General features: G+C 38.9%; 1 protein-coding gene across 2 annotated transcripts in view; it reads right to left on the bottom strand.

The window, feature by feature from the left end:
• Positions 1 to 20583, bottom strand: part of LOC111150182 (serum amyloid A like 1) — a 29174-nt gene extending 8591 nt beyond the window's left edge. For both annotated transcript variants that reach the window (XM_022507582.1, XM_022507583.1), the window contains exons 1-9: positions 20438 to 20583; positions 18596 to 18709; positions 11175 to 11258; positions 7307 to 7386; positions 5628 to 5687; positions 5381 to 5496; positions 4629 to 4809; positions 2363 to 2445; positions 2086 to 2274 (exon numbers count right to left, since the gene is read on the bottom strand). In XM_022507582.1, the coding sequence (XP_022363290.1) occupies positions 2086 to 2274; positions 2363 to 2445; positions 4629 to 4809; positions 5381 to 5496; positions 5628 to 5687; positions 7307 to 7386; positions 11175 to 11258; positions 18596 to 18709; positions 20438 to 20569 (1039 nt within the window). In that variant the 5' untranslated portion in view covers positions 20570 to 20583. The remainder of the gene's footprint in view (positions 1 to 2085; positions 2275 to 2362; positions 2446 to 4628; positions 4810 to 5380; positions 5497 to 5627; positions 5688 to 7306; positions 7387 to 11174; positions 11259 to 18595; positions 18710 to 20437) is intronic.
• Positions 20584 to 23844: the final 3261 nt, after the last annotated feature.

The raw sequence follows: 23844 nt of genomic DNA, 5'->3' as shown, positions 1-23844 counted from the left end.
AAAGAAAAAAGAAAAGGAACAAGAAAAAAAAAAAGGTGAAGAATACCAAAAGAAGCTGTCATGGAAGCTTACACATATTAAGATAATATTTGGCCGTAAGTTTTAAAACAACATGTAATCAAGCACCAAGCAGACATAGAAGAGCTCAGACTAAGAAATGAACAAAAGGAGAGGAAACCTCAGCTGGCAGAACTCAAGGAAGATGTTAATGGAAAAATTCAAGCCACCGCTGAAATGAAGACAAAGCTGGCAGGGGAGCACAAAGGAGGGAAGACACTGCTCAAAACACAGAAAGGCACAAGGAGGTCAGAAAAACAGAGGGGCAAAACAAAGGGAATGAGAATAAAGCGGGCTATGTTTTGGTTTTTTTTGGTGAAGAAAATTAAAATTATGAAAGACTAGAAAAGAGATCCTACACAAAATTACTGCTCTCGAAGAAAAAACTTAAAAAGATATTTTAAAATATAATTCAGTAATGCCATCCCTGAGACTTGGATTTGTTATTTGAAAGTACCAGAAAAAACTGATAAGGAATTGTTAACAGTGAGATACATTTTCTGTTATTAGATTTTAATGATTTTTTAAAGACTGGAGAGTAGTTATAATTCTATTTTTGGAGCAGTCATAATTATAAAAGTAACCATTAGACCAAAAATATTCACCTTCCTGAATGTTAGATCTACATACACAAACCATATACTGGTTTATTTAAATGTAAATATACATAATGGTGCTCCTTAACATTCATTTTTTATTAAAAACTTAATAAAATAGGAATAGATTAATTTCTCCTTAAATGGTAAAATGTAAATAGTAGTATCATGACTAATGGTGAAACACTAGAATCATTTCCAGTAAAGTCAGGAAAAAGGTAAGGATGTTTTCTACTACCAGAGGCACAAGGCTACCCACTAAGGAAGAGAAAAAATCAGAGGCAGAAAAATGATATCTAACTTAAGATAAAAGACAAAAAGATGTCTAACTTAAATCCAAAGCAGTATCAGAGAAAATCCACAATTATCACAGAAACAACTATTAAAAATATTAAGAGAACTTAGTAAGGTTACTATGGGGGATGCAAAATTAATATACAGAAATCAATAACCTTTATATATTCCAACAACAATAATTAATGGAAAAAAAGATGTCACAGACAGTAGCAACCCAAAAGATATAATAAGTAGGAATAGGCCTAATAGAGATATGCAAGGTCTTTATGAAGAAAATTATAAAATGTTACTAAGAACATAAAATAAGACTTGAACAAATGGAAAAACATGTTCTTAGGCACTATAAATTTAACATGATCATAATAAAAATATCAGGAAGATTTTTGTTTTCATAACCCATTAATCAAATTCAGTGTTAAAATAAAAATAATGGTTAAAAACATTCTGAAAAATTAGGATGAAAGGGTACTACCATTACTCAACATTAAAACATTTAAAAACTATGGCTATGATACATGAGTAGAGCAATAGAAGGCAATAAAATATATAGGGAAACTCAGGACATAGGAAACTCAGAACATAATAAACTTCAAATCAGTATAGATAAACTGGTTTATTCACTAACCGATGCTAATAAGACAACTGAGTAGCCATCTGGAAAAAAGGCTGAAACCACATGTCACACCTGAATAAATTCTAGATGGATTCTATATTTAATTGTAGTCATTTAAAAAAAATCAATCTGTGAAAGACACAGAATAAATTCTAGATAGATTCTATATTTAATTGTAGTCATTTAAAAAAATCATTCTGTGAAAGACATTGTTTAATAGGAAAATATTCATGTTATACTTCTAAATGAGAAAAGTTGCCTAAAAAGCAGGACTTAAAGATATATATGCATATGAGTACACAGTAACGATCTCCGGATAGTGGGATTACAAGTACTATGGGTCCTTTTATAAACTTTGCAATTTTTTTGTATTAAGCATGTAATATTTTTGTAATCAGGGGAATAAAAGCACTAAGAAAGAAACCAACCAACCAACCACATGAACAATAATCATAAGCCTGGGCTTTAAAATCTGACAGAGTAAGAACAGAATTTACTTTAGTGAACTAAAATGGTACTCGCCTTCTTCTATCTTTAGATACTCTTGTTCAGCCCGTGATGCATAGATAGCAGACAACACTGAATAAACAGAAGCTAGCACTGTTTTCTGTTCTTGAAGTATGATGGGTGGATCGTCAGACTGGCAAAATTCATGGCAGACCAGGTCAAAAAGTAAATTCCAAGTGTCTTTTCCAGTATCAGGACACTGTACTTAATAAAAACGATAAAGCAAATAGTAATCTAACAAGAGCAAACAATTCAAAGAGTAACTCCAGTGGTTCCCCATAAAACACCTTACCAATTGCTTGAATTCCATCGTCCACTGTGGTAAGCAACTGTAAGATATGCATGTAAACATCGAGCCCTTCTGGATTTTCAGAACTACATACAAAAAGCAAAAGCACTGAATCAACAACTCTATGGGACTGCAATCATTCACTGATTCAACAAATACCACTTTGTACTAGTCACTGCCCCAGGTGCTGAGGATAAATCAGGGAACAGGACAAAGTTTCAGTGCTCACCTCAGCTTACATTTCCATGGCAGGGTGGGGAGGCGGAGAGTGGGGAACAGTCAAAATACAAGGAAATATTTTGGAATATAATCAACACACAAGAATGAGAAGTAAAGTTTTTTTGGCCCCATCCCACAAAAGCAACTATGCAGAAACCTTCTAGGTGATACTTCCTCATTCTGGCATACTGGAATAATCAGGATGAAAAACAACTAAAACACTTATATGATGAATGAAAAGCCCACTGCTGCAAGCACCGACAGTAATGACATTCTCAAAACTCCACAACTCCCCTAGCTCCCTCGCTGAGAATACTAAAACGATGTTAAGCATAATTTTTGTGATTAACAGCTTGGATTCCTAGAAATTCACAATCTTAGTTCCTCAAAATGTTAAGTAAAAAACAGTGAACGATAAAAAAGATGGTTCAGCAAATACTTCATAAACTACTATTTTCAGGCACTATGTTAGCCGCTGGGAAAACAGATAATGTAAAACACTGTTTCTATCTTCATAAAGTTTATAATCTAAAGTAAAGAAGAGAGGGGCGCCTGGGTGGCTCAGTGGGTTAAGCCTCTGCCTTCAGTTCAGGTCATACTCTCAGGGTCCTGGGATCGAGTTCCGCATCAGGCTCTCTGCTCGGCAGGGAGCCCACTTCCTCCCCTCTCTCTCTCTACCTGCCTCTCTGCCTACTTGTGATCTCTCTGTGTCAAATAAATAAATACAATCTTTAAAAAAAAAAAAAAAAAAGAGAGAGAGCTTCTTTCAAAAATAATAATAAAAAAAATAAAGAGAATTAATGGGCAATTATGATAAAGTGATATGAATATAATACTAAGAGAAGTCCAAGGTGCTAGAGGACCACAGAGCAAGCAGGCTTAATTAAGTTTGGAGAGTCAGGAAGTATCCTAAGACAAATGACGTTTAGGCACAGAGCTGCAGTATAACTGTCTGAGGTAAACAAGACATGATATGCAAAGGCCTGGAGGCGAAAGAGCTCCATTTCATTGATGAAAGAAATTTCACATGATTAAAACACATAACACAATAAGGATGGAGAATACTAAATCCTTGTGAGCCATGCTTTAAAAAAAAAAATCTGGACCTCACCCTAAGGAAGGCCATGTCTGAAGCATGAAAAGTGAAATGATGACCATGTGCTTTGGAAAGATGGCTCTACAGTCCGGGCTTGGAAGGAGCAGCCTTGATGTAGGGAATTCAGGTGAGAAAATGCCGCAGGTGTCTAGGTGAGAGACAATGGCGGGGTGATGGCATGGAGAGGATCCTATAAAAGTCAGGAACAAGTTTTGGGAGGTTGACTGGCCAGGAAAAAGAATAGGATAGGGAGGAAAAGTCAGTAATGACTTCCAATCATCTGAATGGGATAATGATTGCATCATTCACTGAGAATGAGAACAGTGAAAAAGGTTTGGAGGAAAGACGGTAAGTTTAATCCTGACTTGGATAAAGGACATAAAATTCACAGACTTTCCTATCCATTATTAAGCACAAAAAATAAACAACTGACCATTAAGCAGTTCAATTCACAAGTTAATTTTCTAGTGACTAGCAAGAAAGTTTCAATGATCTACATATAATACCTAGTAATCACTCTTGGCAAGACATCAGAACATCAGAGCCCAAAACTCAGTCACTTATCCAAGACTGACTACATACATAAAACAAGAAAACAAATGATGTCTGACAATAACTGAAAAAGCTTAATGTCTGATGGAAAACAAAATGTAAGAAAATCTTTTCTCTTTGACTTAAATTACACAAAATTGCAGAAAATTTTAAGACTGTAACTATAATTAATGCTGGAAAATAGCCTATAGCCAAGTAGTGTTAGAACAGGTACTTTATAACCATTACGATTTTTTTAAAACAGCAGACACACTGTCATCACAAATGTTAGTAGTAAATCCAACCTGACAAAGACTAACGGGATGTTATTCATCCTGCTGAAAAGAAACTAAAACTTACATCTAAGGGTATTTCTAGCAATTGAATTTTCCCCGGCCATTTTGCACAAAAGCGCCCACTTACCGTACTTGTTTCGCAGCTTCAAGTACACATGGCACAATCTTAAACACTGGCTGCTCTTCAGAATCTTCCTGGGGTGGGTCCAGAGGCTGAACAGCCCCATTTCTAATCCATTCTAACATTAGCTTCTCATCCAAATCAAAAAGCTTGTCTACAACCTCCCCAACTTTGACCAGCAAGTCAACTGCAGACAATAAAATTGATATTGAAATGAGAAACAAAATTTTAAAAGCAGTAAGTTTAGTCAAAATTCCTAAAGCTATTCCAAGAAAACCAAATCTTGCCAAAGCATTACTTATTCAGAGGGCAATTTATTCACCTCCTTTGTTTAAATTTGCTTGTCTTCCTTCATTTTTATTTTTATTTTTTTATTTTTTTTTTAAGATTTTATTCATTTATTTGACAGAGATCACAAGTAGGCAGAGAGGCAGGCAGAGAGAGGGAGGAAGGGAAGCAGGCTCCCTGCTGAGGAGAGAGCCCGATGTGGGGCTTGATCCCAGGACCCTGAGATCATGACCTGAGCCGAAGGCAGTGACTTAACCCACTGAGCCACCCAGGCGCCCCAGTCTTCCTTCATTTTTAAATGAGGACTTGTCAGTATCCTGGCAGTCTAAGAAGCAATTTTATGTCTTGAATCGAAATACTTTCTCACCTTAGACTTAACACTTCTTTTACGCAACCTCCAGAAACAGTTACATGGTTTCCTAACAATTAAATATAACCAAAAATTGTTCCTAGGTTACATGGTGACTTACCGTTTGTCGAACTTGACATAATGAAACAAATGCTATCATAAACAGCTGGATATTCCCGGATTCTTTCAACCCAGACACTGGCCACTTCTGTCTGGGAAAGACAAGTAAGCAACAATCTACAAGATAAACATGAGCTTAGTATCTATGTTTGAAAAACAGTAAAGGAAATTCCAGAATGAAGAATTAACTCTATTGTCCTAGATTCCTGTATGAGTGACTATACAGAATCCATAGAAAGAAAGCATACCGACTTGTTTCCAGAAGAGTAGGAGGGTCTGAATCATACAAACAGTGCAGTAACATCTGTCTATAAAAACAAAAGAAGTTAACGCAATATGTATCTCTTCTCTCGTTTCAAATATCTAGGTAATTTAATTCTTTCAACATTTTCATTTTGAATTAAAGTATATATATAAGAAAGCCTATAGATATAAATTTATACTTAATGACTAATTATCAAGCAAACACATATTTACAAAAAAAAGAACAGTACTGTATCTCCATAGCCTTTGTGTGTCCCTTCCAAATCACAATTCTTTTTCCCACCTAGAAATGACTACTACCTGGAATTTTCCTGCAATTATTTCTTTGCTTTACTCCATAGTTTTATTATTCCATATATTTTGGCTTTGAATTTTATGTGAAAAAATTACACTGTATGTGCTCTTTGTAGTCTTAGTTCTTTTGCTCAACACCATGTCTTTAAGATCTACCCATGTTTTCCCAAAGTGATCATTCTTTGATTCATTGCTACAGACATTCCACCATATGAATATAAGACAATTTATTTTTCCAGCCTACTGTTGATGGATCTGTGGGTTGATTCTAACTGGAGCCATAACAAGCAATGCTCCTCTAATACATTTTGGCTGATAGACATATGCATGGTTTATCTTACCATATACGTATGAGTGGGACGGTTTGATCACAGCATCTGCATTGCCTGTCTTCCAGTTTAACAAAATAATGCCCAACTTCTCTAAAGTGGCTAAACAAATTTATATCCCATCACCGATGTAAACTGTTCCATATTTATCTTAACATGACTCATTAGATTTTTGATAGGGACCACTAGAGCCCAAATATAATCCTGGATCATTTACTCTGGGAATTACTGAGGAATAAAGACCTTAAACTAGGATCTTAAAGTCACTCCACACACAGAAGAGATAATTACCTCTATTTTAAAGACCCAGGGACTTAAATCCTACGATAAACCCCCACAACCCTAGCTGATAATAACCACCCAGAACACTTTTCTTCATCTATTGTGGGCATAAATTTCTTTGAAATTCTGATTAACAGCCATGAATTCTCTCTGCCTAGAGAAAATGAATACCTTCACAAAATTTAGCATATTAATTCCAAGGTGTCCTCAGATCTCTTAAAGTAACTACTTGGGTTTCCACCACTAAAAAACCCTCTGCCTAAAATGTTCCAAGTGAAAAGATGAAAGCCTCTGAATCACGGAGGCAACCTTCTATCTCCTAGTCTATCGATATGCCCTATCCCCTGATGTTAAGTCAAGAATTCTCAGGGTAACCCTGGTCACTAAGTCTAGTTTTTCCAGGCTCTAGTTCTCTGAGCCCTTGGATTCCCTGACCTTAATTATTTGGGACTCTCGTCAGGGGCCCCATTGCCAAGCTTTGCCCCTCTGGGTCTCATCTTGTCGGGCTTACCACCTACTGATTGTCCTTTTGCTACCAATAAAGAAACAGGCCTTAATCCTCAATCACGCCCATAAAACCATGAAAGCCCCTAGCTACCATTAATAAGCAATGAAGTTCCTGGAGACTATTCATCAGGAGAAAGGGAGTACTGCATTTTGTAAAATGTTCGTGTATCTCCTATGTATTAGGATTTCCTTAGGGATATGAAATATTAATTTATTTTATAAAAACATAATTTTTATGTGGTAAAACTTACCCAAGATTTTTATCACTGCTGATGGACATACATATCTGCTGGAAACAGGCCATATTACCTAATATTCCCACACAGATTTCCTGCGAAATCAAATGTCACAGGTCATAGGTCACAGTGTCTTAAAGATAAAAGACAAATACAAAAATAACAACTTGAAAAAAACTTTCACTGGGTCAGTATGGGGGAAGAAGAGAAGAGAAGAAAGTATGGAAGAAGAAATCTTATGGATGAACTCAGTCTTAAATGGTTAAATGGTTAGTAGGATTCAGACATGCAAAGAAGAAAGACATCTGGGTAAGTGGAAAAATATCAGCAAAGGCAGGAAGGGAATAATGCACACGGCTAATGCACTGAACCCTGAAGAGAGCAGCCTGGCTATTGCACAAAATTGGGAGAATAGCACAAGATAAACACAGCAGGTAAAAAGGATCAGGACTAAGGGCCCTGAATGCCATGTTGAAAAGATTACATTTACTCTAGGAGGCTATGTGCATCTATAAAGATCTTTACACTGCAATGTTATTTTAGGAAGATTTTGTCAGCAGCAAAATGCATAGTGCATGATAGTGGAAATGTTAAAGGAAGTTAATAACCTCAGTAGTAACAGCTGATGTTTACTTAGCACGTAGTAGGCCCAGGGACTACTCCAAGCACTTTCCATATATTATTATTCATGTAATAATTTATGAGGCAGGTACTGTTATCATCCCCATTTTTCAGATGAGGGGGAACTAAAGCACAGAGCAGTTAAACAACCTTCCAGGAATTCCAACAAGGCAAGAGCAGAGCTCCAGAGCCCAGCATCGAACACTATGCCGCAAGGCATCTCAGGAGTCAAGGTACACGGAGATGAGGGTGCTGACAGCAGGCAAGGGAAGGGAGGAAGCTGAGGAAGACTCGAGGTGAAAGCAAAAGAATGTGATGGCAGGCAACAGGAGTTCTCACTCCTAGGTTTCAAGTTTCTTCATCTTTCCAGTCAGAGTTACTGGTCCCACTGACAGGAAAATGGGCAAAGAAAGTGTAGGAAAGGACACAGTGAGCTCAGGTAGGCAGTTAGTTTCCAAACTTGCTGGAATGTAAGACTCATTTGGACAGGGTACATGTTAAAAATACACATTTCTGGGGCGCCTGGGTGGCTCAGTGGGTTAAGCCTCTGCCTTTGGCTCAGGTCATGATCTCAGGGTACTGGGATCAAGCCCTGCATCGGGCTCCCTGCTCGGCGGGGAGCCTGCTCCCCTCTCTCTCTCTCTCTGCCTGCCTGTCTACCTACTAGTGGTCTCTGTCAAATAAATAAAATCTTTAAAAAAAAAATACACATTTCTGAGTGCCATCTCGGAGTTATTGTATCAGAATCTCCAGGGTAGGGCCTGGGAGGCTACTGTTTACCAACAGTAAACAGTCATTTGTATGACGTTAAGTGTGTTCATCAAGGAATCAGGACATATGGGATTCTGGACTGAAAAATTCAGTAAGTACAGAATGTCTAGGTAAAGTTGACGATGTGGCACCAGAAATCAGAAGGCAGGGCGCAGCTTTGATCCCACGGGCATAGAATTGCAACTTAAAGGTGTAAAGAGTGGATGAGCTCACTAAGGAAATGAGTTTAAAGAGGACAAGGGATCTGGGTCTACAGCTTAGAAGAAGTCCACACTCTGTGTAGGAAGAAAGATTAAAGCCAATGAAAGTGACAGAGAAGTGACTGAAGAGGTCAGAGACAGAGGGAGGGAGGTGGCACCAAAGCTACAGAAAGGGAGTTTCAATAAAATGAGGGTTGTCAAATGCTGGGAAAGGATTAAAGTAGAACAGAAGCAGCAGAGAGACACGTCCATTTCCTTACAAATTAAAGGGAGAGTGACTGAACTCTCGGTCAAAGACGTTTCTCATTTTGGCTGCTAGCCAGAATCAGCTGAGGGAACTTTTTAAAAGTCATGTGGAGGGGCGCCTGGGTGGCTCAGTGGGTTAAAGCCTCTGCCTTCGGCTCGGGTCATGATCCCAGAGTCCTGGGATCGAGCCCCGCATAGGGCTCTCTCCTCAGCAGGGAGCCTGCTTCCTCCTCTCTCTCTCTGCCTGCCTCCCTGCCTACTTGTGGTCTCTGTCTGTCAAATAAATAAATAAATAAATCTAAAAAAAATAAATAAAAAAAAAATAAAAGTCATGTGGAGCCTCAAACTTAGAGATTGTTTCAGCTGATCTGGGTAGAGCCCAACTCGGGATTTTTTAAAAGGTCCCAAAGGTAAAACTTCTCAAAATGTGTGCCCTGGTTCAGAGCACTCACATCACCGGGGAACTTGTTAGAAATCCTCAATCCTACCACAAAAGCAATGGATCAGAAACTCAGGGATGGGCCTGGGACATGCCAAAGTTTGAGAGTCCGTGTTCTTTTAACATGCGGCCACGGCAGAGGATCACAGCTATAGACAGGCTGTGGTTCACAGGCATATATAATGATATGACTAATTCCTGAAAGGTGCCATTACTGACATAAGCTTATTTTCTTTAAGTGTTAATCATGAGTCAATGTATTTAAGTTAGAAAAATAAGGAGAAAATCGTATGCAACTGCCAAATTTTTCTATCAACACAATGATCCCAGGAAAAAGCAGTTCGTCAGTTGATCAGTCCCAGTTCAGGTAAAACACTGTCCCAAGTGAAATTTGGATTCAGCATTCAATATGTAAAAATACACTACAGAATTCTCCACTTCATATTTCAAAGAAAGAGAGGTAATACACTACAGTGGTCATACGGAAGTCAGGCCAGCTAGGCTCAAATCCCAGATCCACTCTTTCCCAGTTGTAGGACCCTGGACACATTAACCAGAGACTTAGCTCACTTATTTATAAAGTGAAGATAAATTCCTATCTCATAGAGTAGTAAAATCAAATACTCAGTAAATAGCAGTTGCTCCTAAGTATAATTAATATTTACTAATCACCCACAATATGCATAGCACATCCCAAACTAAATGACACAGAAACACAATCCACCACACACAGCATAGATAAAGACGAAATGAGAAGCACAGATAATTCTTCTCGGGAGTTTACGATCAGCAATGGCCACTGAGAGCTTACTTATCTGGGAAGGCTTAGAAGAAGAGTAGCACCTTGGAAAACAGATGTGACTTCTGAAAGGGACGGAGGCATACGAAAGGAGGCATGGCGATGGCAATGATCACAGTAAGCTACTGAGACAAGGAGTGGACAGGCCTTGCTAAATCAGAAGCACCATCTGCATGATAGATTTTACGCTGGAAAGATGAATTAGATTCAGATTATGGAAAGTCCCGAGTGTCAGGCTGAGTTTAGAATGAAGGTTTTGTTTTATTTTGTTTTGTTTTAGAGATTTTTATTTATTTATTTGACAGACAGAGATCACAAATAGGCAGAGAGGCAGGCAGAGAGAGAGAGAGGGAAGCAGGCTCCCCGCTGAGCAGAGAGCCTGATGCGGGGCTCGATCCCAGGACCCCGGGATCATGACCTGAGCCAAAGGCAGAGGCTTTAACCCACTGAGCCACCGAGGTGCCCCGAGAATGAAGGTTTTTAAGCAATGGAGGATTTTATGAATAAAAAAGAGCAATCAACAGAAACAGGAAGTCCGGGCAACGTTCCCTGTTCTGCCACATACTAGGAACATAACTTTGGTTACGCCTGTTTCCACAGTGGTTAAACGAAAGTATTGATCTCCCTGGTCCAACCCACTCTAATAATTTTAAACAGCACATTATCAAGTGCCAGGCAATGTTCAATAAAAATCTGCAGACTGATTTGTGGCCAGCAAGAAAATGAAAGTGAGAAAAATGAAAGACTATCAAGTACTATCTGCTGTTACTGCTTCAAAGAGGAAGCTTTAAAAGTGTACATACTTACTCTTAATCGAGGACATTTGGATTTGGCCAATACTCCCATAAATATGTCAGGAGCATTAAATTCTTGGAGAAATAGAGCCACGTCCTGAAAAGAAAAAATGATTATTATTTTGGATGCAGAATAGTCCTTTTTAAACCCCCCAGTTCAGACAACCATTAAAAAAAATTATTCTAGGGGCGCCTGGGTGGCTCAGTGGGTTAAAGCCTCTGCCTTCAGCTCAGGTCATGGTCCTAGGGTCCTGGGATCGAGCCCCACATCGGACTCTCTGCTCAGCAGGGAGCCTGCTTCCCACCCCACCCCCAGGCTGCCTCTCTGCCTACTTGTGATCTCTGTCAAATAAATAAATAAAATCTTAAAAAAAATTTTTTTTTCTATATATATCTCCTTTCAGGCTCAAGAAAAAAAAAGCCAGAGGTTTGGAATTGTATTATTACACAAAAATAATGTTAGAGAGTCTTTGGGCTATCTGGTCCCCAGACAAAGGAACAAATCCATAAACAAATGTAAACTAACTGTGATATTTCAGGAATATCTTCTTTTTTCTGCCTTGAATGCTTTTACCTTAATGATCTTTCTAGCCACCAGGAATGTTAACTCATTCATACACAACTGCTAGTTGCCTGGTAGCCTGCCAGACACTGGGGTGGGGAAAAATATTGAACTCATAATTCCTGTCTTCTAAGACCTTAAAACACAATGCAGGAACAAGTTAAAACCCCTACTGGGTCATGCCCCAAATCAGAACTTGTGCTTTCAAAATTCTCAACAGAAAATTCTGATCACAGTGTTAACTGCAACAGCTTCATATCTCCTTCCTAGAGTTTGCCCAGGCCACAGGGCCCGGGGTCACACCATACAGGTGGATGAACCTGGAGTGGTCATGTGACCCAATCTCGCACACTCCAAGACCAAATCACTTCGCTGTGGAGATCTGTGTTGTACAGTATTTAAATAAAATGAAGTTTTTGACGGTCTACTGCCTTAGATTTTCACCAAACTTGAAGTGTATATTTGCGATAGCTTAACTTAAAACCAGAAGCTACTTGGCTTAAGTTAAAATGCTCTTCAAAGGGCCCTGGAGGCACCCCAAGGAGAGAGACAGCAATCCTTCATAGCAGCTGAAACCAAGGTAACCTGCATGACTGCTGACTAGAAGAGACATCCTGTAATTATTAAGAGAGCACAATCAGAGAAAAGAGTATTTTCAAAGATACACTCCAAACTGAAAGTGACGTCATCTGGGCAACTCTTAGGGCATGCAGAGACTGATTTATTTAAATGACAGTAATTCCTAAGGCAGCACAGGATTACATAGTCTAACAATATCAACACCAATAACAGAAATAATGGCAATTAACATTTACTGAGGAAGTGGTAAATAACAGGGAAGTGGTTTGGATACTATCTTATTCAATTCTCAAAACATCCCTATAGGGGCGCCTGGGTGGCTCAGTGGGTTAAAGCCTCTGCCTTCAGCTCAGGTCATGATCTCGGGGTCCTGGGATCGAGCCCCGCATCGGGCTCTCTGCTCAGCGGGGAGCCTGCTTCCCTCTCTCTCTCTCTGCCTGCCTCTCTGCCTACTTGTGATCTCTCTCTCTCTGTCAAACAAATAAAATCTTTAAAAAAAAAAAAACACATCCCTATAAAGTAGTTATTATAATTAGCCCCATTCCACTAATAAACAGAAGTCTTAAAAGGCTAAGCAACCTGCCCAAGATTACACAATCAGTAGAATAAAGCCAGGAACACAAAACCAGATAATTCTGACTCTTGGCCAGGCTCTTCATCAGCACACCATGCTGCCTCCCCGTATTCGTTCAGTCACTCAGGCATTCATTCATTCATTCACTCTTCACCAACTATTTACTGCAAAACCCAAGTGACAGGCACTATTTGAGGCTCTGGGAGTCACATCAGTGAACAAGCTAGACAAGGTCCCAGTCTCATGGAATGTTTATTCTAGACGGATGAACAAACAATAAACCCATAAAGATCTGATCTGAGTGCTACAAAGAAGAGAGACAAGATAATATGTGCTAGAAGCCAAGATGTGGGGAGGCTACTTCAGATATGTCAAAGAAGGTACCTCAGAAGAGGTGACATTAAGCTTTGAAGAAAAGGAACTTAAATCTATCCGAGGACACAAAGGCTGAATAAGTGTTATGCAACAGAGTGAACAGGTTTCATGAGAGCACATGAGAATTCTGCCTGGAGTGTCTGGGGAGGCATCACACCGAAGAGGACATTTAGGCTGGGCCATAAAGAGGAGAAAGATTTTGCTGGCTGGAGGCCATTCCAGGCAGACAGGGACATGAACAAGAGCATGAACACATGAAAATACAGAAAGCACCTGAAGTCTCTGGTCCTGCTCAAACACTAGTGGGAGAAGATAAGGCTGTGATACTGGAAGGACTTTATGACAGTGATAAGTGGATAGCTCAGTTCTCTAGAGGTGCTTCAAGACCTACCCTAAGAAGGTGAAAAGAAGGCCAAAAACATGACCCTGCCTTCCACCAACAATCTTATTCAAACAGCAGCTCTGTTTTACCTATTTCATATTTGAGAATTTCACATTAAGATTTCATTTTAAAAATGAGTTCTGGGGGGCGCCTGGGTGGCTCAGTGGGTTAAGCCGCTGCCTTCGGCTCAGGTCGTGATCTCGGGGTCCTGGGATTGAGTCCCACATTGGGCTCTCTGCTCAGCGGGGAGCCTGCTTCCCTCTCTCTCTCTGCCTGCCTCTCTCTCTACTTGTGATCTCTGTCTGTCAAATAAATAAAATATTTAAAAATAAAAAAATAAAAATGAGTTCTGGTTCTTTAAAACCAATTTTTTTTAAAAATCACAGCTTTTTAATAATTGTAAAACAAGTAGAAAAAAATCTGAAAGATCAACCAACTAAAAAAAATTAAAAAAAAAAGATCAACCAACGTGATCTGACATTTATATATGTATATATATAGGACATTCCACCCAGCAACAGCAAAATACACATTCTCTTTCAGTTAACATGGAAAATTTCAAGATAAATCACATTCTGGGCTACAAAACAAGTTTAAATATATTTTTTTAAAGGATTCAGAGTGTTCACAGACTCCAGTAACAGAAAGGTAACTGAAAAACTCCCAAATACATGACATCTAAACAATGCACTACTAAATAACTCAACAGCTAAAGAAGAATGAAAGGAAAATTAGAACTAAACTAAATGAGAGGAAACCCAACATATCAAAGGAAACCCAAAATATACTGATAAAGCAATAGAGGAAAATTTATAGTGTTATATGCCTATATTAAAAAACAGCAAATTAAACCAGAGTGAATAGGAGGAAAATAATAAGAGATCAAAACGAAAATCAATGAAATAGAAAACAGTAAAGCAACAGAGAAAATCAATAAAACAAAGGCTGGTTCTTTATGAAGATCAATAAACTAAACTTCTAGCCAGAATGATGAGGAAAAAAGAAGACACAAATTACTAATATCAGGAAGGAGAGAGGTGCTATTACTATAGACTCTACAGATATGAAAGGACAACAATATAATATTATGAAGAACTTTATGCCAATAAATTTAACAACTTAGACAAAATAGGTAAATTCCCTGAAGAACATAAGCTACCAAAGTAACCTGAATGGCCTTATACCTATTAAAGGAATTCATCCTTTAATACCTTATACCTATCAAAGGAATTGAATTTATTATCTTTTGCACAATATACTAAAAACCATTAAAGGGTGAATTTTATGGTAGGAAGTTATACCTCAATAAAACTATTATTTCTTAAAACTAATAAATATATAAAACTAGGGGCACCTGGGTGGCTCAGTGGGTTAAAGCCTCTGCCTTTGGCTCAGGTCATGATCCCGGGGTCCTGAGATGGAGCCCCGCATTGGGCTCTCTGCTCGGCGGGGAGCCTGCTTCCCTCTCTCTCTCTGCATGCCTCTCTGCCTGCTTGTGATCTCTGTCAAATAAATAAATAAAATCTTAAAAAAAATATATATATATATAGATATATAGATATATAGATATAAAACTAAAAGTAAACAAGTAAAAAACCAAAAAATCTTCCCAAAAAGAAAACTCCAAGTTCAGATGGCTTCACTGGTGAATTCCACCAAATAGTTAAGGAAGAAATACTATTAATTCTGCACAAACTCTTCCTGAAAAACGAAGAGGGACAATTTCCCAATCAATGAGGACAGCATTACCCTGGTATCAAACCAGATAATGACAAGAAAATGAATTATCTCTCTTGAAATTAGATAAAATTTCTAAACAAGATTTTAGCACCTTGAAAACCAATCAACTTAGTTGATCATATTAACAAAATAAAAAGAAAACCACATGATCATCTCAAATGACTTAGCAAAAGCATGACAAAATACAAAGTCCATTCCTGATAAAGACTCTAGGCATACTAGAGACAGAGGGGACTTTCTCAATCTGCAACTACATCATATTAACAGTGGAAGACCAGATGTTCTGCCCTCAATTAAGAACAAGAGGATGCCCCCCTTACTGCTTTTCTAAACAACATCATACTGGAGAGAGCAAATGTGCAAGAAAAAGAAATAAAAGCAATTCAATTGAAAAAGTAGTAAAACTTTTTCTTCATAAATCAAATACAGCTACAGGATATAAAATATACAAAAATCAACTGTATTTCTACATACTAGCAATGAACAGATATTGAAGTTTTAAAAAATGCCGTTTATGGGCACCTGGGTGGCATAGTTGGTTAAGCAACTGCCTTCAGCTCAAGTCATGATCCTGGAGTCCCTGGATCAAGTCCCACATCAGGCTTCCGGCTCAGCGGGGTATCTGCTTCTCACTCTGATCCTCTCCCTTCTCATGCGCGCTCTCTCTCTCTCTCTCAAATAAATAAATAAATCTTTTTAAAAATGCCATTTCTAATACCATGGAAAAATATGAAATACTTAGAAATAAATCTGACAAAAAATGTGAAATACCTATATACTAAAAACTACAAAACTTTGCTGAAACAAATTAGAGAGGACCTTAATAAATGGAAAGATATATCTTGTTCAATTTATCAATTCTTTCCCCAAATGATCTACAAATTCAACTCAATCTCAGTTAAAATCCTAGTAGGCATTTTGAAGAAAGTGTCAAATCGATTTTAAAATTAATACGGAAATACAAAGAATCCAGGACAACCAAAACAACTCTGAGAAATAACAAAGTTGGAAGATTAACAGAGCCCGATTTCAAGATTTCTTATAAATGTACGGTAATTAATACAATCATAAAGATGCACAAATAGGTCAACGGAACAAAACAGAATCCAGAAATAGACTCACATGTACAGATAAGTGATTTCTGACAAAGGTACAAAGGCAATTCAGTGAAGAAAGGGCGGTCTTTTTAAAAAATGAGGTTGAAGAACTGGGCATCCATATGCAGAAGAAGTGAACTTCAATTCATACCTTGTATCACACACAAATATTAACTCAAAATGGGTCACAGACCTACCAGTAAAACTTAAAATTATAAAACTTACAGAAAAAAAAAAAAAAACCACACACACACAATTAAAAAGTGGACAAAAATCTGAACAGGCACACACACACACACAAAAGATACATAGATTGCAAATACATAAAAATATGGTCAACAATGTTAGTAATTAGGGAAATTCGAATTACAATTTCAATGAGAATCACTACACACTTATTAGTATAACTAAAATGAAAGGTCTGACCATACCAAGTGTTGGCAAGGATGAGGAGAAACTAGACCTCTATCTCATACAATGCTGATGGTAACGTAAAAAGTAAAAATCACTTTGGAAAATACACAATTTTTTACACAACCTATAAGAAACACAATTCAGATTATTTCTTAAAAAGTTAAACATAGGGACGCCTGGGTGGCTCAGTTGGTTAAGCGGCTGCCTTCGGCTCAGGTCATGATCCCAGGGTCCTGGGATCGAGTCCCACATCGGGCTCCTTGCTCGGCAGGGAGCCTGCTTCTCCCTCTGCCTCTGCCTGCCTCTCTGTCTGCCTGTGCTCGCTCGCTCTCTCTCCCTCTGTCCCTGACAAATAAATAAATAAATAAATAAATAAATAAATCTTTTAAATAAATAAATAAATAAAAAGTTAAACATACACCCACCATATGACCCATAATACTCTAGGTATTTACTGGAGAAAAAGAAACACGTAAGTCTGTATATAATTACACACAAAAATTCAGTGTTAACTTTAATAAGCCATGAACAACTCAAATATCCACCAACAGAGGAATAAATGAATTATGACATACAAATGTAATGAAGTATCACTCAGCAATAAAAAAAAAATAAACTACTGAAAGACACAACTGGCATGAATCTTAAAACAATGATGCTGAGTCAAAGAGGCAGACCTCTCCAAAAAAAGAATATGATCTCATTTATACAAAACTAGACAGTGCAAACTACTCCGAAGTGGAAGAAGGACAACCCAGTGGCTGCCTAGCGAGGTAGAGGCCGGGAGGGGCAAGAAGAAGGCATTATGAAGGGGCATAAGGAAACTTTTGAGAGAGATGTTCTCTTTCTTGATTACAGTGATGGCTTCGTGTGCATATACACACATAAAGTTTTTCAAATTTTGCACTTTAAATAGGCGTCATTTCTGCACATCAATTACATCTCAAGAATACAGCTTTTTTGGTGCCAATTCTACCTCAATAAAGCCATCTCAAAAAAAACAGCCGAAGCCAATGAATAGCCATGGACAATTTGTAAGACAGAAGAAAAGAACACAATTTATTCTGTGTATTAGGAAAAAGAGAAATTTCGTGGCAATGTGGAGCACACAAGGGAAGTGAAAGACTAAAATAAGGATTTTAATCAGGAAACTACTGCCAACAGTCCAAGTAATTAAGTGAGAGATTACGTATGTCAATCTCTTTTCATGTCTTTTCTTATCTGTAAAATAAAGGTCCTACCTATATCACAAGGTTATTGTGAAAGCAAATAGAATAATATACACACGAAAATGATGTTGAGCTATGGAATACAATACAAATGCTAAAATACTATCTTGTAATTATAGACACATGGGTCCTTCTTGTCTCCTTCTAATTTAATCGGGATCATCAGTGGTCTCCTAACTTCTACCCTGCTCTCAAACACAAGGTCAGCATTCTGTTTAGGCATCAGAACTTTCCCGGGCTACGAGCATGCTTGCATTCATGAGAACTATATATTTAGACCAAATCTAATGACAGCTCAGATCCTCTAGCTTCAGAAACAAAAGTTTAGCATTTAAGCTCACTCCCTATACCCCTTTGAGTGATTACAAACACTAAAGTATTTTCCCAGAGACTTAAGGACTGAAACTGAAGGAAAAAAAAAAAAAATCCATTCACCACCTCCTTACCCAAAAGTCTTCTCAGTTTCGTTTCCAACCCCATACCTCATCCATTGACATATCCCATACTCTGCAAATTTCATTCTCCATTTCTTCATCGAGCTCCATCTGCTGTTCCTCATCATCTGAGCTGGATTTGGTGTTTTCAGGGTTAACGATCTTCAACAGAAAGGAAGAAAAGTGATGATAAAAGCAGTCCACAGGGGCGCCTGGGTGGCTCAGTGGGTTAAGCCGCTGCCTTCGGCTCAGGTCATGATCTCAGGGTCCTGGGATCGAGTCCCACATCGGGAGCCTGCTTCCCTTCCTCTCTCTCTGCCTGCCTCTCTGCCTACTTGTGATCTCTCTCTGTCAAATAAATAAATAAAATCTTTAAAAAAAAAAAAAAAAAGCAGTCCACAGTACTCATCACGTAATATTATCCCAAATCATTCACAAGTCACAAAGACACTGACCTCAAAGTATCCTCTCTTGCAGAAACCTTGTTTAAAAAAATTACTACCCTGGGTAGATCTATTCACTCACATTCATGGAATAAACACTGTTACTAGGCACTGAGGTTGAAATACAGAGGCAAATAAATTTAACCCCTTGCTTGCAAGCAGTTTAGGATCTAGAGAGGAAAAGATATGTAAGCTAATTATCACAAAAGAAAAGACTAAGTGATTCAAATGAATTGTGGACAGAGTCCTGAAAGCAAAAGCCATGGGCCAATGACCTATGCCTGGAGAAGGTGGGCAAACTTCTCCTAGGAGGGAATCTTCAAGCTAAATCTTTGAGGGAGAATAGGAGTTTGTCATGTGAAGAAGGGGAGAAGAACATACCTAAGAAAGTGCAAGAGTTCAGAGTTAACAAACGGCCTAGTAATGACTGGGGAATGGTGTGTAGTTGCTGCGTGTGTCCTGAGCAGATGAGGCTGGGGAGGTTGTAGGGAGCCCTGGATTCCAAGCTAAGAAATAAGCATTTTTCTCCTGCAGGCAAAGAGGACCAAAATAAGTTCCCACAGACAGTTTGCTTTTTTTGGTTGGTTTGTTTTTTAAGGACGATTATTCCGGTAGATGCACTGGAGAGAACAGATCTAAAGTCAGGCAGTCCGTGAAACGAAGGAGAAGAAAGTTCACATTTATTGAGAGCTTCTATAAGCCAAACACCATGATAAGCACTCTATGCCCCTTGTAATCTTATCTAATCTACACAATAAACCTATATACAATAATAGAGGTATTTTCGTCGCAGTTTTTTGAAACTGGGAAAGAAATCGAGACTCTGTGAGGTTAGGTGACTTGCCCAAAGCAGGTGATGAAGCCACGCTTTCGGTTATCAGAGCTGCAGGGCTCCAAATCACCATTTACTTTGCTACAACAAAAGTCCACGAAATGTATTAGGCCCTGAGCTTCGGAAACGACAGTGGGAATGGGGAGCAAAAAGCCGAACAATGTCACGGTCAGACATTTTCGGAGAATATGCAAAAGTAAAATATATATATTTTTTTACTGTATACCTTTAATATTTTTTATTCCTTTTACAAATTATTAAATATTTCAATTTCCAGAGAAATTGAACTATGAAAGCACTGTGTGCCATCACCCTTCTCCAGCAAATCTAACATACAGCCATGTATGCTTCATTTAAAAAAAAATTCAACAAAAGTAAAATATTTTAACTGTAAGCATTCCCTCATCCCTGCCACTCTACCTCCCCTCCCTTTGTGTTGAGGGGTACCGGGAAGTGGCTCCCCGCAGTTTAGGGAGTCCGTGGAGGCGGCCAGGACGCTAAGTGCGACGCCTTGAGAAGGGTCGTCGCGGAGGGGTGCTATAAGGGGCTCCCAGAGGCGGGACCAGGGGGCTGGGGCAATGTGGGGGAGCCCACGCGGGGCGCGACATTCCCCACCTGGATGAGCCTGCTGAGGACGCCGAAAAGCCAGTGTTTGCTGTAGACGGTGCTTCCTATGCAGTCTCCCCCGGCCCCCTTCTCCTCGTCCTGGTCCGGACTCGGTAGAGGCGGCGAAGGATTGCGGTCCATAATTTTGCCTCCACCCGCTCAAAGAAAACGCGCCGGAAGCCGCCGGAGGAGGCGATAAGCGTTCTGGCGGCAGAGGGGCCGGCGCGCCCGGCGCGGCTCCCACCACAGCGCCCCCTACTGCCCGGAGCCTTGCGGCCGGAATGCTCCGTTCTGTGCACCCGCCCACAGACTTAGGATCTCAGACGACTTGATTTTCCCCTACCCGACCCTACCTAGGACCCAAGCACAGCCATATTCATATTTGTTATTTGTCACACTCCTAGGACCAGATAGTCCATCTCCTCGGGGGCTCTTAGCCTGATTGGAAGGGGCAGGGAGTCGGGGACAGTGTCTCCGGGGCAGACGTGAATTTCGAAGCTGACCCTGATCTCTGGGCCTTTAGCATCCTTAAAGACATCAGTAGGTGCTCATTCTTCTCCCAGGTGTGTTTAGAATCCTCGGAGAGATATAAGTCACCAGGAAGAACATCAATACCGTCAATATTACAACTCCTTGTATTTTCAGTTCCTGCTTCTTATTTAGTTCAGTGGTACTCAACCTCAGACCCAGTGCTCCCCCCCACTCAGCAACAAATACTATACACACCTACTTTACGTTGATGAAAGAGATTTAGGGACGCCTGAGTGGCTCAGTGGGTTAAGTCGCTGCCTTTGGCTCAGGGTCCTGGGATCAAGTCCCAAATCGGGCTCCTTGCTCCGCAGGGAGCCTGCTTCTCTCTCCGCCTCTGCATGCCACTCTGCCTGTTGATGCGCTCTCTCTCTCTCTCTCTCTGACAAATAAATAAGTAAAATCTTTAAAATAAATAAATAAAGAGATTTATAGGTGATATTACCTACCTTAGCATTAATTTAAAAAATTAACATGGTTCCCTAACAAAGAAGAAATAGAATTAATTTAAAATAAAATGATACGTATTTTAATATTTTAAGCACTAAAAGACATAATAGAGCTCTCCAATGTTAGCACATATACATCAGATCACCGTGAACCTAACAGCTACAATGCAGAGCAATAGAGGTGTGATTCCATCAGGGGCTGTGCTTCTCAAAATCATAAACAGAGGATGGTAAAATTTCTCCCAAAACACAGTTCCAATTTACAAAGCAATTGCATTTCCAAGAAATTTTAAGTTATATTAAAACTGGACTAAGGGGCGCCTGGGTGGCTCAGTGGGTTAAAGCCTCTGCCTTCGGCTCGGGTCATGATCCCAGAGTCCTGGAATCGAGCCCCGCATCGGGCTCTCTGCTCAGCAGGGAGCCTGCTTCCTCCTCTCTCTCTGCCTGCTTCTCTGTGATCTCCGTCTGTCAAATAAATAAATAAAATCTTAAAAAAAAAAACTGGACTAAAAATACTCTGTTAAATATGTAAAATACAGTTGGATTCCAGGCTCAAATAATTATGGACATTTTTTCACTGTACGTGAAGGGGCAGACCCAGGTTATATAAGGCCTGAATTATGCAATTTGGGGAGCCCCCTTTAGGAAAAACAACATGAAATTACAAATATTATATTAGCTACAATATGAAATATTTATTTAAAATGGGGATAAATTACAAATTTTAGGTAGCTGACAAGTATGTAAAATGTACAAATATTTTTATTAATAAACAGCCTGACACACTTCAACAATCCTTTTTCTTTCTTTTAGTAGAATTTATTTTTAAAGCAATTCTAGGTTCACAGCAATATTGAGCAGAAAGTACAGAAATTTCCCATATAACTTATACCTGCCCCCATGTGTAGCCTCCCCCATTAGTAGCATTCCCCACTAGAGTGGAATATTTGACACAATTAATGAGCCTACACTGACACATCATTATCACCCACAGTGTTCATTAGGGTTCTCTCTTACTGTACATTCTGTGGGTCTGGGCAAACTTCTGACACATAACCACCATTTTTGCATCATGTGGAGTATTTCATTGTCCTAAAAATCCTCTGTTTTAATATAATCTTTTTAATATAATTTTAATTTTAATATAATTTTTTTCTGAGTTTACTTTAATCTTCATTTTATGACAATGACCTAGTAAGATCATTTTCTATCATGAAAAATAAAAAGATAATTCTTTATTTTAGCATGGTTGCTTGATTTTTAAAAAATTATTGGTAGTTTAGGAATTTCCTTTCAACTTCACAACTTGCTATTGGTAATATTCTATAAAGTTTGAGCACTGTCAAATTTGGAAAACCTCTCTCCAGGGGAGAACTTCCGTTTTGACTAGGATTCCATTAAGATGAAAATCTTCCACTTATGATCTTACAATTCTCCATTGACTTATGCTTGACTTTCAAAGTTGTTTCTTCCCAACTACCCACATACTCTGTGCTGGCCTGTACAAGACAAGTTCATTTTGCCATATGACTGTCACTCCTGCACCCAGAGTAACCACAGAAGATGGTGAGATACATACCTAGAAGCCATTCCTACTTAGGATAGTGATCAATAACTTAATCATACTTGGAAGTGACTGAAAAACCACACAAATATGTCCTACTACGTGCAAACCAATTATAACCCAAATTCAACTGCTCCTTAGTCAAGTTCCCAAAATGCCTATGCCCACCCCAGTGCCACTCAGCACAAGCAGAAAACTGATAGCAGAATCTTGGTATGAACAGAAGCATTAACTGACTTAGTTAAAACATTTTACTTCTGCAGATTTTACAAAGATAAAGGACCATGTGAATCCTTTCCCAGGGCCTCTCCGAGGATCTTGGAATGGTCCCATGTAAGTCAGGAGTCCTTGAAACTTAAGCTTCATTCAATTTTGCAGTAAATCTGATTCTGCCTAAATTCATGTTTGGTAGGACAATGCGAAAGTCAAGCAAGATTCAGGATGCCCCTTTGCAGGACTGTCTCCTAAATTTGAAGCTGTGTGTACCTCTGGTCTAACCACCAAATGCCCTGCAATCACTGTGTCAACCAAAAACAATCCCAGATGTGTCCAAAAGCTGCGATGGGGATGGATGTGGCTGCTCATGTTGAGAACTAGAGTTTAGGTGTCGCTCTGTACAGGGAACTGACAGGTATGATCCGAATATAGTCTATACAGTATGGTCCCTATCATGGACATATACTGTTACCCCAAATTAGTATTATTCTTTATTAATGCCTTATCTCCTTTGGAAAAAAAAAAAAAGATAAAGTAAGTTGATCATGTCCTTCATATTAAAAATACCCAGGAAGGTCGTCATTCGTTGTATGCAGAGGACAATGACAAATTGAATTTCACAAGCATTTTTTTAAAAAGATTTTATTTATTTATTTATT

Source organism: Enhydra lutris, unplaced genomic scaffold (assembly GCF_002288905.1).
Source record: "Enhydra lutris kenyoni isolate GAN:26980312 unplaced genomic scaffold, ASM228890v2 scaffoldscaffold22, whole genome shotgun sequence".
NCBI classification, from domain to species: domain Eukaryota; kingdom Metazoa; phylum Chordata; class Mammalia; order Carnivora; family Mustelidae; genus Enhydra; species Enhydra lutris.
This window is presented reverse-complemented; position numbering and strand designations above follow the sequence as displayed.